This window comes from Tachypleus tridentatus, chromosome 6 (genome assembly GCF_004210375.1).
Source record: "Tachypleus tridentatus isolate NWPU-2018 chromosome 6, ASM421037v1, whole genome shotgun sequence".
Taxonomy (NCBI): domain Eukaryota; kingdom Metazoa; phylum Arthropoda; class Merostomata; order Xiphosura; family Limulidae; genus Tachypleus; species Tachypleus tridentatus.
In genome coordinates this window covers 137,765,738-137,784,484 of record NC_134830.1, presented here as the reverse complement: position 1 = coordinate 137,784,484, position 18,747 = coordinate 137,765,738, and the positions used below count along the sequence as shown (strand labels likewise).

Sequence of the window (18,747 nt, the reverse complement as noted above, 5' to 3'; positions counted from 1 at the left end):
GGGGACGTGTTTGGTATGACGGAGATTCGAACCCATAACCCTCGGATTTCGAATTGAGCGTCCTGAACACCTGGCCATGCTGGGACTTTTCCGGTCTGCAAACCTGATGGAGAATTTGAACAACTGTTCAATCGATATTATTTTCCTATTACGACATAGTGGTTCACACGTGTAAATTAGCAGTCTATATTAATTTCCCATTTAGTGATGGGGGACCCTATTGTTCCTCGACATTTTAAAAGTTTTTGTGAAATATTTATACACCATTATTTCGTGTGAGTCCACGATTGTTTACGGAGTTTCTAATTACATTTTATGTGCGACTTGTATATTAACAAAACTACTGTCAGTATGATAGTCAATTCCATTGGTTGTTGTGGTTAGTATTATGTACAATCTAATTATTTAAGTAGAAATTTTTCGTAATTATATTCTAATTACTAACTAGTTTTTGGTTTTTACTTGACTGTTCTGGAAAAGTTGTCATACTTCTATAAAACAAGAAAAAATAGAATCCAACCCTGGCTATTGACAACACAGAAAAGACCGTAAGAACTCTCTAAAAACATCAGTCTACGTGGGAGATTAGTTTGTAATTAGAATTTAATTAATAAGTTACTCGTTTATATCCAGTTAGGTGATTTGTATAGATTACGCAACTAACGAACGCAACAACAGACGTCAGGCCTACATAACCCTACCCTAACCTCATTATCACTGGAGTCTAGTGTTCTGTAAATGTGAAATCGGTGGGCACAAACGGCCGCGAGGAAAACGTTTTCCTTGTTTTTGAATATTTTCCCTCAATTCCAAACTCCAATTTTGAGGGGCTTCTGGTCCAGCTGCCCCACAATAATAAAATGAAAGATTTCTCTCACAATTTTTAGTCAATTATTTATTGAATGCCGTTTATATAGGCAAAAACATAAAATTACTTAATATGCATGTCTCTCTAGTAGCGAACAGTATGAAGCACAAATGTCGTTATTTGAGGGTTCAATTGAAAGTGAATCCTACGCTAACGTAAGCCTAATGATCTAGATCTTTTTTCTTTATTTTTTAAATTCTCCCACTAACCCGTTACAACCTTAAGCTCAAAGTTTGAGTTCGAATGGTATTTCTGTAAGCCAAAAATGTGTACACGCGGTTGTCTGTCCCAGTCGTCAATGGTATTGGACGACCATGTTCAGCGACGAAGATTCGAATTGCGGACCTTCAAAGCACAAGTCGAGAGCCTTAACTAAGACACCATGGTCTAGACTAACCAATGTAAATAATCCTTTTAACCGAAAAACGGAGAACACTGATCTAATCGATAACTTAGACTAAATCTAACTGAATCCTACGCTATAGCCATCGTCTTTATTGTTCCAGGTAAGACCAGTGATATAGACAATTTTTAATAAATTCAGCACCCTTTGTTTCATCAGGAATCTAAAATCGGATACAGGTGGAATTTTACGACTTAAGTCTCGAGATCAGGTTAATTATCGAAATGAAGCCTTATCGATGGCAAGTGATCTGACTGGTAATTTGTGTTACCACTTAGTTTTAGTATTAGAATAGCGCAATGATTATCTCGAGAAAATACACATATAATTTAAATCAATGTAGGTTTTGAACCGTATTATCAAACTATGTGAATCATGGTAAAACATTTGATTATATGTGTCGGAAGAATTACGAAAAAGCAAGCAATATTTTCATGGCTTTTGTTTCTGTTACTTTTGTAGATTCTTCTAAATTATAACTTCCCGTGTTATGTTTTTGGATAAGAAGAAACAAACATTCTCTCATAAAGGTTAAAGTTTTAATAGCAATAACATATTGTACAACTTTTATGATCATTTTAGAGAGTACATATAAAATAATACAGTAAAATGAAATAATAAATTAAAGACAATTCATGTTATCGGATATTGAAAATAATTAGTAATGAGTGTAAAGCTATATTACAATCAAAATATTTTAAAACACTCAATAATAATTGACAATAACAACTTAAACATGAATTTGTGAAAACCAGTACCCCGTGTATGGAATAACAGATCACAAAGACGTAACTTTGTCGTGAACTGTTCACTTTTCCCCTTTCACAACCTTGTGACCTATAACTATTACATCTCAATCTATATAGAACTTGGCTGCTAATTCTGAAAAATGAATATTTTGTAACTTCCACAAGAAAATTATAAAATATTTAATTAAAAAACAACCTTGTATTATCTATGATTGTATGAAAAGTAGGGATTATGTTTATGGATTACAAAGTTTAATCCACTAAACTTTCCTAAATCCACCACTGTACAAAACGTTTGTTTCATTTTATGGAAGGGAATGAAAATCACCTTAATTTTTTCTAGTTAAGTGGAAGCCAATGATTCTATCTTTAAACGTCATAATCTTGTATTATATGACTGACTCTGGTGTTTAGCAAATACTGGATATCATTTCTAAAACAAAAAAAAAATATAATTGATTCCATTTTATACTGTCAAGCCTAATCTGATTTGCTACAGTTATGTTAAATTATGTCTACACAAAATAATATTAAATAAATCTTGAAGTTTATAACCCCAGGCCGAGGATCCATGTCTGACATTGCTGACTGATCTGGTTTAGCACCAGTAAGAACACATCTGGTGAACTTTACCAGACATTACAAACGGCCACATCCCCATAGTTAACAACTGAATGTAATAGCAGTTCTTTATAACTAAACAATCCAGACCTGATGTATTGCAAGGAAACATCATTCCTGTTACATCACAGAGAACTAACACTAGAAAACTTGCGATCTCTTCATCCATTTGTCACTATAAATGCTTGGACCTGTCAATTAAGAATGTTGTCCACAAGCTTTTCCTGGTGAATATAAACTTGCAATTTCTCACTGTGGGAAATAATTCAGTCACTTTGTGTGTTTGGAAGTCTACTTTCACATTACAAACTGTTTAATAAAAGAGCAACTGACTAGACTTCAATGGAAGTTAAATTTCCATTACTAAACTTTACATAAATGAATGGGCAGTGAGTCTGTTACACAGGCTCTAAGGTGATTCTTCATACTATAGAGCTGTTGTCATCAGTAAATGTTATGAAGCACTTTGTGCCAGGTTACAACACAAGGTCTGGGCCACACATTTACCCCTAAAAATTAACAAAATATATTCACGACTTCAACAAAATACGTTTAATCCCAACATATGTTTCCCTGCTAAGGCAGGCATTGCAAATAGAGTCTTCTAATAAAATACTTTACTGTTAACTGTTGCTTTTTCTGATTGCAGAAAATTCATTTCTGACTAAACCTTTAGTATCCACTGATTACTTACAAACATCAAATTTCAAGTTATAACAGGTTTTGAACAGTAAATATTCTACTTAATTACTTAGTTTCTTTAGAATCAGGTCTTGGATACAAACAAGTTGAAATAAATTAATATTACAGCCAAGGATTGAGAACAGAGGTCATCCATTCCTATGGATCATTAATATTTTATGAATTAGACAGTGAAATTAAAGTTCTATAAAGTCACACAAAATTTAATATTTACCTTCTTTTGTAAGCCTGTACCTTTTTTGTTTTCTCACAAGTTTAAACAGCTGATAATCAAAAATAAGAACAAAAAGTATATTACAATTAGCAACCAGAGTGGACGTGTGGGTGGATGTGTTTGGTATTTTAGGGTACAAAGCAACTAGGCTATCTGTACCTAACAACCAGAGAATGCATATATACACAATATGAAAGTACTTACATCTAAGATACTACAACAACAAAATATAGTTCTTAGTTTCAAAATAACTACAGCATAAATCAATGTAAATTAACCGTATTATGCTGACTGCCACAACAACCCTACAGAGCAAGAACGTTATTTACATCCTTGGTTGAATAGTGCACAATAGATGACCGACTACCACAAAGAAAGTAATGAGTTAGAACTCCATAAATGTCAAGTTTGAAATAGCTTAAAAAAACTAGAAGGAATTTATTGTACACCTCATGTTGTTGGTGCAGTGAGTCAAGAGGTGAAAGTCAATATCTTTTTTACATTATATAATTAATAAAACACCACATATACACAAGCATAACAATCATATACAAGATATGTAAGGAAAACAAACACAGACAACCATGTTTCAACATGTCAGGCTAACATATCAATTATTCCTCCTTAGAGATCTCCAGTCAGTAAAATAGTTTGCTCATAAAACATTTTTATGTAGGAAGAATGAAACCATATTTAATTTAATATTATGCAAAACTATGTTAAGATTACAATAATCTAACAGTTATTTTTCAAAGAACATGTGAACAGTAAGAGCAAATTCCCAGTGTGTGGCTGATACTGAGAAGTTGATTACTGTAAGGAAGTAACTAGATGCAGAGAATTCCACAATGTTGTGTACAATGGTCAGTTATCTTAAGACCCTGTGCACATCTAGCATCACTAAAATAATGATGTACTCAAGATGCCTGTATCATTTAATAGGAACTGTTATGATATTTTTAACAAACAGATCCTTCTATACAGAAAAAATGAGCTGGTACTTTAGGCAACTTTCAAAATGGTTTCATTCTCTTTAGTTTGAAAATATTTTGCAATGAACCACACCTAACTAAACACTGACAGCAAATAATACCTTAAGAAAAGCTAAAGACTTGAAGAATATTTGACATTAATATAGCTACACTGAAGATATTTGTATTTCTAATCTAAGTACTGGGATGTTGAAAATTTTACAAAGCATATAACACTTACTTGGAAGTGTAAACACACCTAACTCTACACATACAGTATTACAGCTTTTTACATCTCTGTACAGATTTTAAAAAACTTGACACATGGTGTCAGAAAATAATACAAGGCAGAATATTGAATCACCTTGAAGTGACAGTTAAGACTAAAAACAATCACTAACCCTTGTTAGTAAACATTGACAGAAATATAAAATGAGGAATGGAGAACACCACACTTCATCTTTTTAACACTAAAATTGACAGGTATGCTGAAATTTCAAATAGATTTTATGAAATAATCTATATAATAGAACAGTTATTGTCATTAATACATAAATATATTTTACAGCCCCCTTCCTTATCACAACACCTGCAATTTATGGGGTTGAAATACTCTAAATACAACCACAAACCTTACATCCTTGTTGTTTTTAACTCTATACACAAGTGCACTCATTATAAACCCACATGTTAAGGGGTAAAATGTTTGTGTTTACACAACTTTTTCAAGCACAACCACAAACCTGGTGGATTTAAAATACATTTTTTTTCTTCTAAGCATATTTTGAAAATCTTACAAATGATTTTCAACAAGGTTCTGCTAAAAACGAGAAATTTTAGTCACTGTTGCTGACTAATGTTATGTTTGCCATTTACATTAACACATTAAAAATAATGTTAACCTATTTTTTACCTGAATACTTCTATGGAAACAGTACCAACCACTGTACTAAACATAATGTGCTAATAAAGCATGTTTTTTACCTCAATACTTCCATGGAAACAGTACCAAATTTCTCATTTTAGAGCTTGTTTGCTGATGTGTTTCAAGTGATCCTTAAGGACTAATTACTTATGATAAACAAAAGGTGTAAGAGTGGGCAGTACTGAAAATGTGTGGTTTCCAAACTGAGCATTGCAGCAACTTATTAGGGGTAGTGCAAGAGATTCATCAAAGGTTAATTAAGAACATAAAACATCTACAAAAAATACTGCAATTAGGGTTGTCATGCTAAGGAAGACCAGTGAGTTAGGATGTTGCCACTGAAAATAAATGTGGAAACCAATGTTGACTTTCTTTCAAGATTACTGTTAATGTGGTCTTAAACTAAATTAATTGCAACTGAAATATAGTTTTGATATCTCTAATAAACCATGTGATCTAACAAATAACACACTGAATCTATACTGGGCAGAACTAAGTTTTTAATTATTTTATCTCAAAATAATTTAAGTATCACTTTAATGTAAAGAAATAATCATATCTCAGAGTTTGGCACTATTTTACAACACTGGTTATTCATTCTAAGGCACAAGCTTAAATGATATACTATTTATCTAATTGCTTTTGATAACATTACTTTAATTACACCTAAATGACAATTATAAAAATACCTTAGCCAGAATAATAACTGGCTAGTTTATTTTATATTACTTGGTACATTTATAATAAGTTTAAAGTGGTTAAGTCTGAGAAGCTTCAGCCTTCAGTGCATGTTTCATGTAACTGCAGCAGCAAATAGTGAACTAATGAGTTTTGTTTAACACATACCCTCTCTTAACTCCTTGACATTAGTAGCTCTTAACTGTCTTTGTTCTGTAGCTGTACTTCATTACGTACAGTATCAACACTAGCCTAGTTTCGAAAAACTAAATTCCTTGACATTCATAGGTCCAAGCTGTCTCTGCTAGAAACAGTTGCATTGTATTACAAACAATACCACCTCCAGCCTAGTTTTGAAGAACTAAGTTACTTCATATTAATAGCTCCTAACTGTCTTCATTAGAAATGTCTATATTTTATAACATACATGGCCAATCTAACTGATTTTGAAGAAGTAAATAGTTTCATAATTAAAACCATAGTCACAAAAGTTTAATTAACTTAACAAGTGAAATCTTTGATGTAACATCATGTTGTTCAGGTGGTGGCCTGCAAGGTAATTATTACTGACCCACCAACAACCAGGCAAAAATAAGTAAAAGACAGAGATTACTTTTAATGCTTTTGTCCTTTAGGCTTAGCATTCATTACCTGTTACTGTATTATTCAGTAAACTCAAATAAAAAGCTAAGATACATTTATTTCATGGACGACTACTATCTAATCTCTATGATTACACTCAAAATACTATTGTACCTGTCAGTAGCATCAAGTAGGAGAAATCTGATTTAAAATTTTGAATGAGTTTGAGAGGTTTGATTAAAACAATATACAACCTATGCTAAGATGTTTCACTTCAAACATTAATTTTGATTCAATCCATTTCAAATTCAAATTAATTCACACAATGCACATCCTTACACAAATAATCTTTCACAAAATTATTTCAAAAAAGTTTTAAGAAGTATCTGTTACAATCTAGATTAATATTTGGTCCCTCATTTAATAACTACTCATGACCAAGATTTACAATTTAGGAATTCCTAAAGGGTATCAACAAGACAAAACTTTTTATCTTAGTTATGTTCCTGGTCACTAAAACTTCTATCTATCCTACAGACACTGGTGCTTTAGTAAATGCCTATATTGGTTTTATAGCTTGCTTCTTAAGCAGTAATTACATCCATATAAATTTAAATTATTTCAAATCTAAAGAATATGTAGTGTGAGATATTCTAACTATTTAATAACATAGTTAAGTTCCGACTATTACTACCAAGCAGGCTATTTTTCTGATACATATATACGTTTACACAAAAATAATTATTATTTTCTGTTTCTTTTTAAGCTTTAAGGTGCATCAAAATCACAGATATTTGCATGTGAAGCTATGTGCTTCCTTTTCTAAAACAATACAGAGAACGTGTATACATACAGAAGGTACAGACACACCCATTTTATCGCCACAAGATGAATTTATCCATTTACCATATTGTAATAAAACCATGGTTTAGTTGTTGACTTCTGTTGTTCTGTTTTATGTTGCACTTGTGCTAACCTTATTTATCTAACACTAAAAAGAATTACAGACATGTTGAACAACAAATTATCTTTATATCGAAACTTATAACATGTTTTCTAACTAATATACTTAAAGATACCTATATAAAAAAAAACTTAAAATGGAAAAATATTTTTCTCTTTAGGCATATTCATACAAAATAAAAGCAATATTATGCCCATGAGTACTGCATACAAATCTACTGCAATAACAGAAAAACACAATAGACCACACGTCCTTAGTAAAACAAAAAAACATTTGGAGTTAGAAGCAAAACTAGCAGTTTTATGTTCATCACCAGGTGTTGTAGTGAAGCCACCTTCCATAATCTCCTGCATAACTAAAATATATTACTAGCTGTAAAACCTGAACTTTACTTCTCCTACCAGTTTATTTTTCAAACTTTCCACAAAATGTCCTTTACTAGTTTTATTACTTATTATTAATCTGTTAGAAAAACTACTATGTTTCCAATTTTATTTCCTATTAATTTCTTTGTGTAAATAAAGTTAGTTTTTTTCAAAGATACACAGTGAAAGAACAGTCATAAAAACAAGAAGCTATTTCATCATTGTCTTCCCAAGTATACCTAACTTAGCACCGGTTCACAGTGACAGCATTGACAAGTCTACACCATGCCGACATGAGAGTAAAACATTCAGGTTTGATAATTTACAGTAGAATAATACAAGACTGCAACTAACTGTACATTTCAGTACCTTTAAATAATGTAAGCATGTAATGATTATACAAAAAGTATTTTTGGAGAAATGTAAAAATACATTTTCCAGTATAGACACACACTTGTCATAAGGCTACTTGAAACATGGATATAAACAGCTTAATCACACTATCTAAAGATCTTTATGTCATAAAACTGATATATGTTTTTGTTACTGCTCCATTTATCTTAACTATAAGAAATATTTTTCCCACATTAATCAAATTGCATATATTATATAATACACACATGCACAGACTTGTAATGTGTACATTCAAACAACAATGAATAACCTTTCATAAGTTCTTGAAAATTATTTATAATTCTAAGGAATTGCTGAACTGTTATTGCTCACAAATTAGGTATCTCTCTCACATTAAATAATTAAAAAAAATGTATATATAAACTCTCCACCTATACTATATAAATATAGGCTATATGTAGATGATTTTCTTCATCTAACATTGGAGTACTTCAAGGTTCATTTCTCATCCTCTTTGAATCTAAGTAAGAAACAAGTTATGAAATGTTAAAAACATCATTTTTTATCATAAACAAAAATCAGTCTATAAAAAAAGAATTTCTTTCTGTACAAATCCATATATTACAGTGGTTTCTCTTACAAGTACCACCATAATTTCAGACACAAATCAGGGGCCTAAAGAATTTAAATGTACAGGGATTTCAGCAGAGGGTAGGCCCAATCACAAAAAATATAAAGAAAATCTCAAGCTCTGGGTACTCAAAATAGGACTTTTTATGGGGCTCCAAGTTAACTAATGCTGTCCATGATTCAGGGTAAACATATACTAAAAATAAACTATCCACAATCTTACTCTTCTGTATTTCTTAAATCAGTGTGCTAATTGTGCTGCTTCTGATTACACATGATACTACTCAATGTCCATTTCATTACATAAGTTAACATGGACTGAAACATTAACACAACCTTCTGTTCCAAGAGGTTTAGAAGACACTGTGTTACTGCATAAACACATTGACTGAAACATTAACACACCCTTCTGTTTCGAGAGGTTTAGAAGTCAACATGTTTCTAGATAAACATACCAACCGAAAAAAAATAACATACCCAACTAATAACTAGTGCTGTCAGTTACGTAATTTGAAATGATTTATATTCCTTTTCAAAATTAGTTTACTCACCAAACAATTACAACAACAAATTCACAGTAGATACAAATATTTCTATATTAGTTAAAATTTAACCATTACTGCTACATAAATGAAATGAAGCACAACATTTAGCTGTTTTAAAATCAAAAGCTTCTGGCTGAATTTGGTAGATCATGAAATCCATTACTAAGAGCATGTGGTATTTGAAATATACACATGACAGATATAAAAATGTCAGAAACAGTGAGTAATACCAACTAAATGGTCAATATAAGTAATACCAGATCAAGACAATTGTAGATCCTATGTACTTTCTGTTTGTAGGCCCTACCAACCACATAAGTTAAACCAAATATTAACTTTTAAGGAAAAATTTCATGAATGCATAGTTTTCACAGGACCAAGGCACTGTGCCTAATAAATAATCCAGCCTTGAATATAACCTTAGTTTGATCAATTAGTACCTTGTATTGTTCTAAATACAAGAGTACATCTTGTCTCTCTAAGATACTACAAGTTTATTCACCTGTAATTGTTGAATATCATCCTAAGTGTCTTAAATTGCTTCCCACAATTCAGTTATTTTGTGGCCTTTGACCTTTTAAGTTTCTGGTATATCCATATAGTTTTAATAATATTCATATCAGGATTTTGTAAGTGCTGAGTGTTCTATCAGATACTGTTTCACTTAAATCTCATTTATGTTTGTGGTCAACATCTTGGAGGATGAAAAATCCCTACTCAACATGATGAATAAGAATGTACTTTTACCTAGCAGCAGTCAGAGTGCCATCAATATACTGGTTCTCCAGCATGCTTTACTATAGATGTAAGCTGATCATGGTCTGTTCTCCTCTCTGCTACTAAACAAACAAATCTTCACTGTTCACACACAGGAGAAGTAAATTCATATGTAATGTGCATCTTTGTCCAGCTTTGCTCATTTCATTGTTTGGAGCTTAACTGCCTTTCGGTTTGACTATCTCTCCTAAACAGCATTTTAAAGCAGTTGTACGTCTGGTGTGACCACTTACCGTTGATATGTATTTTATTATTTCACGTCTTTACTTATACCTAGGTTATTGGTAAGATTTCTGCTGTCTTGTCATATATCACATGAACAGTATATCCAGATTTACTTCAAATCAAATTTGAAAAGTTTGGACTTTCTACTTTGACTGCTTTCACTACCAACTAGTTACTTTCTACTTTGACTGCTTTCACTACCAACTAGTTACTTTCTACTTTGACTGCTTTCATTACCAACTAGTTACTTTCTACTTTGACTGCTTTCATTACCAACTAGTTACTTTCTACTTTGACTGCTTTCATTACCAACTAGTTACTTTCTACTTTGACTGCTTTCATTACCAACTAGTTTCACATATTCTCTTTCAAAATTTCTTATAGCTCCTACTGAAACATGAAATTATGTCCAAAGTTACTGCACAGAATAACTTTCACTAGCCAAATATTTTTATATCTACATGCTTGTCATGTGAAATTTCGGTCCTGGGAGCCACGAGTTCATTCACCATACTACTGCTGGGACAGTATGACTGCCTATATTTTAATAGGTATTATGCAGGTGATACTGCTGTGACTGGTTTGATAACAATCTGTACTCACAATGTAAACTACTAGTACATGTCTGTACTCTGCTGTGATTAATTTTCACACAACAGGGGTGAACAATCCAAAAAACAATTGGCATTTTACAACCCTTTTATTCACTGCTTTCCTTATTTCTTCAAACAGTGTATACATTGCAGTCCACAGACACACACAAACAAATACATATTCTCAAATAACATTCAACAGAGACTTAGTGTAGCAATACAGATTTACTAACACATAACTTTAGTTTTATGAAGAATTTTAAAGCTATAATTTTCTTACCTCAAAAAGGTCACTCATTCCTAGTACATCATCGAAGCTGCTACTGATGTATATCAGCTGGTAAACACCAGGAACAAGGAGGGTTTGGTCAGCAAATGTGACTTGATATCGTAACCAGTCTGACCGGGCCTTGTTACCTTGCCCCTGTCCAACCCGAGACACTGATGCTGGAAATACATTATCTATTGACTGTTGGGTTTCTTGTGGCCTGGTAGATGCCCACACGTAGCAAAGATACTCATCAATGCTACCAAACTTTTCCTGCATTAGTCAAAGGGGAACAAATAGTTCTAGAATAATAAAACACCATTCCAATATTCTATTTACTAGAAGAGTCTAAGCATAATAAGTAAAAGATCTGAAAACCAAATACAATATACAATAATCTTGTATATATGTATATACATGCAACTATATTTCCATTGGTATCACATAGTTCCTCTATGTCGCTTAGCAACAAAACTTTGACCTAGTATTGTTGTCTTAACTATTGTTATTCTTTGCTTATTTAATATATTAATGGCTCATTACTTTATTTGCAAGGCAAATATTTTAATGATATCATTATTTATAACTAGAGATTTTTGATTTTTAACAAATGTTAATGCATCACCAAAAGATATACAAAATTTAAGTCTGCACATTTGTACTCTAGCCTGACATTATTTTGATGGGTTTGGTTTGTTTTGAATTTCGTGCAAAGCTACTCAAGGGTTATTTGCACTAGCCGTCCCTAATTTAGCAGTACAAGACTAAAGGGAAGGCAGCTAGTCATCACCACCCACTACCAGCTCTTGGGCTACTCTTTTGCCAACAAATAGTAGGATTGACCATCACATTAGAATGCCCCCACAGCTGAAAGGGTGAGCATGTTTGGTGTGATGGGGATTCGAACCCATGACCCTCAGATTACAAGTTGAGTGCCTTAACCACCTGGCCATGCTGGGCCTTTTACTGGGTACAACAAAGCAAGTTTAACATATAAAATGGACTGTCATCTGTATGTGCAAGATGAATTTACAAACAATTCTGGTATTACTACTTGTGTGCCCTGTAACATATTACTTTGTTTTTGAACAGCAGTTATAAAATATTAAGGTTTTAATATTGTAAAACAGTTATTATTCCTGCACCCACCTCTTTTACTCATTGTAACTATTTTATGTTATGTATTCATTACGTCTGGCATAGCTTTAAGTGCATAAATACATAAAACATATTGGAGTTCATGCATCATGAAGACCATTTAAATAAATAAATAAAAATCATTTGACAAAATAAGGCATGTTAAAGCTACTGTAATTCTCAGCCCTATATCTCAGATAACCCACAATAATCCTGAACTTAGTTGGGCATCAGTAGATGCTTGTTCCAGATACATGTTGTTCTTTTAACTCTAAATCTAACAGTGATTTAATAACTTTTATACTTTTACCAATTCAAGTTGATTAGCCACGATCACAAGTGGCGCCACCTATATTTAAGCTAAGTAGTTGTAGAAGTTATGGCAACGTACAGTTGATCAGACTTTAATGTGAAGCAAACAGATTATTACAAATTTTGGATTTTATTACATTATGGCTAAATCTTTAATCCATCATGATAGATGAATCAATTCTAAAAACTGTCAAACTATATTAGAGTTTTGGCTTTAATGAACTACTTTGTCTGTTTATAAAGTTCAGGATTTAATGAAATGCCCTGTCTATTTATAGAATTTTGAATTAGCTGCTGTGTCTGTTTATAGAGTTTTGTAAGTTAACTAACTGCCCTGTTTCTACAGTTTTAGAGTTTGATGACCTCAGTAGTGACCTCAGTACAAAATCTGGCATTCTTCCTATTCCTATTAACTCGTCCACCACAACTTTCAAATCACAGAAGTGTAAAATTACTTTATTAGTGTTCTTTATCATCTATCAGTGGTCAAAACTGAAACTTGAAAGAGAAAATGTTTATAAATTACTCGATACAATCCAATCCAGTCCCAAGATTTCAGCTGTGTCCCAGCAGCTGTTCTATAGTAAGCAGTTCCATCCGAGTTTGTTTTCCAGTTTCGAAGTGGAAGAAAAGTAACCAGATCTTCCTGAGGTTCAGCAAACACCTGAAATCATAAGTAGTTTCTAACTATGTGGTGTTTGTACGAATCTTTGATAATAAACGGTTTTAGAGATTTGCTCTAAGGTTCATGATCAAATACTCTTACAATGATAAAAAAGATTGCATTGACTTTTAATATTAAAAGATCATAAATAAATAAATGAAATAATGAAAACTTAAACAAATCTGAAACATGGATCAAACACAAAACCTTAATGATGATAATGATAAAAATACACAGAATTATAAAGATTTGAATAACATACCTTGTTGGTAAATATCAAATATCAGTAAACACATTACTTCCTAACCATTATTATACATAGCTAATAAGTAAATAAACACCAGCAACTTGTTACCTTTACAGAAAACATAGATGACACGGGTTTGTGATCACTCTGAAGGTAAAGAGGGTGCGTCTTGTAATGATGCTGTTTTAAGTTTAACAAGACCTGTTCGTAGGCATTTTGAGTGAAGCGATACAAAATTCTGTCTGTCCATGCCGGTTTCCGATTTCTGGCACATCATAAAAATAATGTTTCTTTGTACATATTTAAGTTTTAATGCCAAAAAAAAAGTTTAATTATTTTAAATACTAGTTTTCATAGAGATGACAATTATCTTATTATTGTAAGATAAAATAAACATTAAAACAAAATATCCTTAATATTCCATCAAATTACAACCTCAACAAATAATGTTTTTTATAGCAAGGGAGATAAGGTATCAGTGTTCTTAATAATTCACCTATGATTATCAAAATTAAGATATAACATGCAATTTTTGAGATACTGAACTTTCTTAGACACTAAGCACTTGTCCCAGTAGTGCTGAAATAGCTTATTCCAACAGTCCAATCTGTACCATTAAAGTAACCACCAGATAAATCAATTTTTATAATTAAGAATTTAGAAATATTTATGAGCGACACTTACAAATAGTCGTAATTTTCAGAGTCAATAACAAATCGGTACGTGGGTGCAAATGTTGGAGACTTTTCTGTGAATTCACTGAAGGCCTCTCCTGTCTTCATTACCTGAAGTAGCTGTGCAAATTCAAATTATGTTTCTACCTTATTATAGATTTGAAGAAAAAAGCAAAAAAAGACAACTGTACATTACACAAAAACCTCACTTATTTATGGCCACTATGGTTTTGACCAGTACATTCATCATCATATACTAACTGAAATCATTTGTAAACAGGTTTATAGACAGTTCAAACAAAAAAAACTGAAGTAGCCTTGACATTACCTTCAGGCCAGTGGAGCTCAAGTTGTTTTGGTTGTTTACATTTTTTTTCTAGATCTGTTTGTTTCTAAAATTTCCACACTATTTAGTTTTCACAGGTATATAAAACTCTGCATTTTTCTTTTTTTCCCATGATCAAATCTGTGTTTAATTTCAATAAGGTGGGATGGGAAGGTTGAATACAATTTTCTTAATTTCCAGCTTCTAGAATGTTCTTTAATTCTTATTTCTATGGGACATCCTGTTTGGCTTGTGTGTACACTATTGCAGTATTGAAACATTAATTTTATTTGTACTGTTACTCAACATTTTGTCTAGATCGTTTGTACAATAAAAGGCCGGTCTGTACATTTCTTTGTTCAGCAGTGTGTTATATATATTCTCTGAGAAGCTTTACTAACATAGATTATCTTTACCTTGTTTTCTTTTTATTATTAATTGTATTATGAACTTTGTTATCATACAATTCTTAACATTATAGAAAATACAGATTTCTTATTTTAAAAAATCTGTTATGATTTCACTTGAGGATTACCACTTCTCTAAAATAACTTCGATATAAAAGAATGTTGAAACAAAATAGCCAAGTTGATACCATTAACAGAAGAAGGATTTATATTAATCAAAATCATATCTGGTTCAAATTTAAGATGTCAAAGCAGAATCCTTGTGACAAACATGTACATCTACAAAAATGGTAGTTATAATATAAAGTTGCATATTTACCGAGTCCAGAGGAGAGTTTTCATTACAACAACATGATAACTTATACAAAAGAATGATCTGAAAAAAAATGGGCATGGTACATGTGTACATGCACTAAAGTAATTACAAAACGTTGAATAAACGATAGCGGCCGTCCACCTTCAGTCTTAATCAGAGATGTGCATGAAAACCAAATAAGAAGGAATGATAAAAATCTGAGGCAACAGGAGTAATATTTCAATAACATCACTGTTGAACTGTTGTATTGTTTAACACTTTACTATGAAAAGAACAACATCATCATTCAAATCCAAATAACAGATTTATAACTTGAAATAAGACATTACAAGTTGATGTTCGGTTCAAACACAGATTTTACCAGGTAATGCTTGAACATTTTACTATGATTAAGTGCACAGTTAACAACCAGGAGGATTCAAAACTTTACCATAATGCTTCTAAATCTTGCAGCAGGACCATTATTACTTGTTCTTGCAAGTTTAATGACATCCAAATCTATTATTCTAAAAGAAGACAGTTATCAAAACACAAACACGATTTTTAAAAATTACATGAAGGACAGAACTTACAAATATTATGATAGCAGTACGTGAATTTTCTGTCACCCAATCGACTGACAGCTACAAGCATTTTCTGTTACTATAAATAATACAAAGTAGGACAAATCTTTTATGACACTTTCTTAAAGTGCTTAATGTTACATCTTTAAACCTTATTGCTGGGAGAATTTGGAGTTCATTACTTCAAATGGTGATTGACTCAGTAGCAACTCTGAAGACTTGTATCATTATAAATTGGATTTTGATACCTGTGGTAGACAAACAGATAGGTGAATTGCATAACTTTTTACTTTGCAACAAACAATGCTGACAACTTTAAAATGTGGAAATGGAACAATAACAGAAATACTGAATAGTCGTTTCTATTCTAGTAGCTGTTCCTAACATATTTTGTTATGCTTTCAACCTAATTTATAAAGTTTTGCCATGACTCAGGTGGCAAACAGTATCTACTCACCTGATCTTTGGCTAGCAAGGGTGTATAATTTTCCTTTTCAATTAATAACTTCACTTCTTCATTTGAGAAATCATTGATCCGAAAGTTTAAATCTCCCATCCAGAAAACATAGCTGAAATAAAAAATATAAAAAAGATAATAAAATTGTAACTTTTATTTTCTGTATTCCATGTTATACACTTGAGATACTGCTGTTTGTGTGAATGATAGAACAAACTTAGAATTCTTTATCAGATCTTCCAATTGATGCTTGGGACTATTTATTTATCTCATGATGATAAGAAACTCACTCGAAGTAAAAATGTATCTCAAGAGAGTTGGTATGGGTATTAACACTTTTACTAATAAAGTGGAGAACAACATTTTGACCTAAGAAGGTTGAAACGTTGTTGTCTGCTTTATTAGTAAAAGTGTTAATACCTATACTAGCCATTCTGAGATACGTATTTATTTATCTACCCATTTTTCTGAAGAAAGAACAAGAAAAACTTACTCATGTGTTAAGATGTTCTTACTCTGGGAATCCACAAAATTTTGAGTGTCGACAATATTGTTGTATTCCTGCAAAGAAAAACTTGTTTTCAACATATTTATACACAAGACTTTAATGAATACTACGTAGGAGAATAGCACTCATACAAATAATAACAGCACAAGTGCCTACCATAACAAATAGGATATTAACCAAACAAGCCATGGCATACTGCACACGAACATGCAAATAAATAAACTTTTCATGAAAATACTTACATACACAACAATCTTACTGATCTTAAAAGAGTATTCAGGTAATAACATGCAGATGTTGGTCTTACAATTAAAAAATTCAACATTTGTATTAGAAAAATAAATATTCATAACATTCATTCTTTAAATACTGCGTGATCGTAGTTCAGCAGGTTCAACTTAATGGTTTAACAAGCTGTTTATCATTCAATGTAAGTATGTGCAGTGTTCTTTGAAGTTTGCAGCTTTACATATAAATAATGATTTATTTTTTACTTTTGTTACTTAAATCATGCTAGTCTTTCCAAACTCCTTGCTACAGTGATCTGGTTTTTCCTCTTAGTATAATACACATACACATAATATTAAACCAGGAAAAAAAAAGTCATTTCTTTCAATTAATTTATCAAAACCTAACAAAGTGCCTACAACAACTGATTGATTGTTGCTTTCACATGCCTATTACCTTGAAACTGTATTTTATTATCCATTATAAATGGATCCCATGACTTTTTACATGATTTTGCAATAATTTTATGACATTAACATGGGTAATTATTAAGGTTTATGTGTGTGCATTTACATTATTTTTTCTATCTCTAATTACTTTTGAAACTAAGAAACCTAATATTAACTGAATACCATAATTTCTGATATTGTAGCTGTATCAGATACAAGCTAGAACCGAGGGTGGATCACACATATCACTTCTGTTATTACTATCTAACCTGACAACACAGCATATGTATTCAAAAGTATCCAGCTTTATTAGAAAAAATATTACAACCTGACTGCTCAAGAGAAGTAACTGTGAGGACAGTAATAAAAGATATAACCATAATAAGATTAACAAATGATGTAACTATCACTTTGACACTTAAACATGGTTGTTAAATTAATTCCTTTCTGGTTTTTTGTTTACAAAATGTTAAATAAAAATATCGATTTTAAATATAAATGATTTAATCTTTTTCTTTTTAAATATGTTAGAAATATAATCTGCTTTTATTTTGTACAAATGTGAGGTATTAATGTTTTGGTAAAATATACTCAACATTATGAAAAAGATATAAAAGTATAACACATTTAAAACCACTTGTTTTTATTTCTAAAATATTACCATGCAATAGCAGTATCATATAGAAAGATGTACACAAAATCTAAACATATAAGAAGATTATTTTTTAATTTGTTCCTGCACCAAGTGTACAAAATAATATGTTCCAATGGAAGATCCTACACCACTGGCATTTCAACAATGCAACCATAGAAGTTTGAGCTCACACCTCTGTTTTGACAGCAAATTTCTGAAATTATTAATTTTATCACATTTCATTAATAGTGTTATTTTATAGTTTCAAAATTTCTAGCTATTATATTCCTAATAAACTTCAGATAATTCATATATGACTGTGTACTCTCAGCCCCTATCTTTGCAACAATTACTACAGAGATGTTTGGATCTGGTCTTCTTATTTCTTCCCT

General features: G+C 31.6%; 1 protein-coding gene across 4 annotated transcripts in view; it reads right to left on the bottom strand.

Annotated features, from left to right (window-relative positions):
- Window positions 1-1,796: 1,796 nt before the first annotated feature.
- Window positions 1,797-18,747, bottom strand: part of LOC143253790 (phosphatidylinositol 4,5-bisphosphate 5-phosphatase A-like) — a 29,585-nt gene continuing 12,634 nt past the window's right edge. For all 4 annotated transcript variants that reach the window (XM_076508169.1, XM_076508170.1, XM_076508168.1 and 1 more), the window contains 7 exons: window positions 17,030-17,097; window positions 16,537-16,648; window positions 14,479-14,588; window positions 13,903-14,059; window positions 13,410-13,547; window positions 11,447-11,707; window positions 1,797-8,916 (listed from right to left, as the gene is read on the bottom strand). In XM_076508169.1, the coding sequence (XP_076364284.1) occupies window positions 8,902-8,916; window positions 11,447-11,707; window positions 13,410-13,547; window positions 13,903-14,059; window positions 14,479-14,588; window positions 16,537-16,648; window positions 17,030-17,097 (861 nt within the window). In that variant the 3' untranslated portion in view covers window positions 1,797-8,901. The remainder of the gene's footprint in view (window positions 8,917-11,446; window positions 11,708-13,409; window positions 13,548-13,902; window positions 14,060-14,478; window positions 14,589-16,536; window positions 16,649-17,029; window positions 17,098-18,747) is intronic.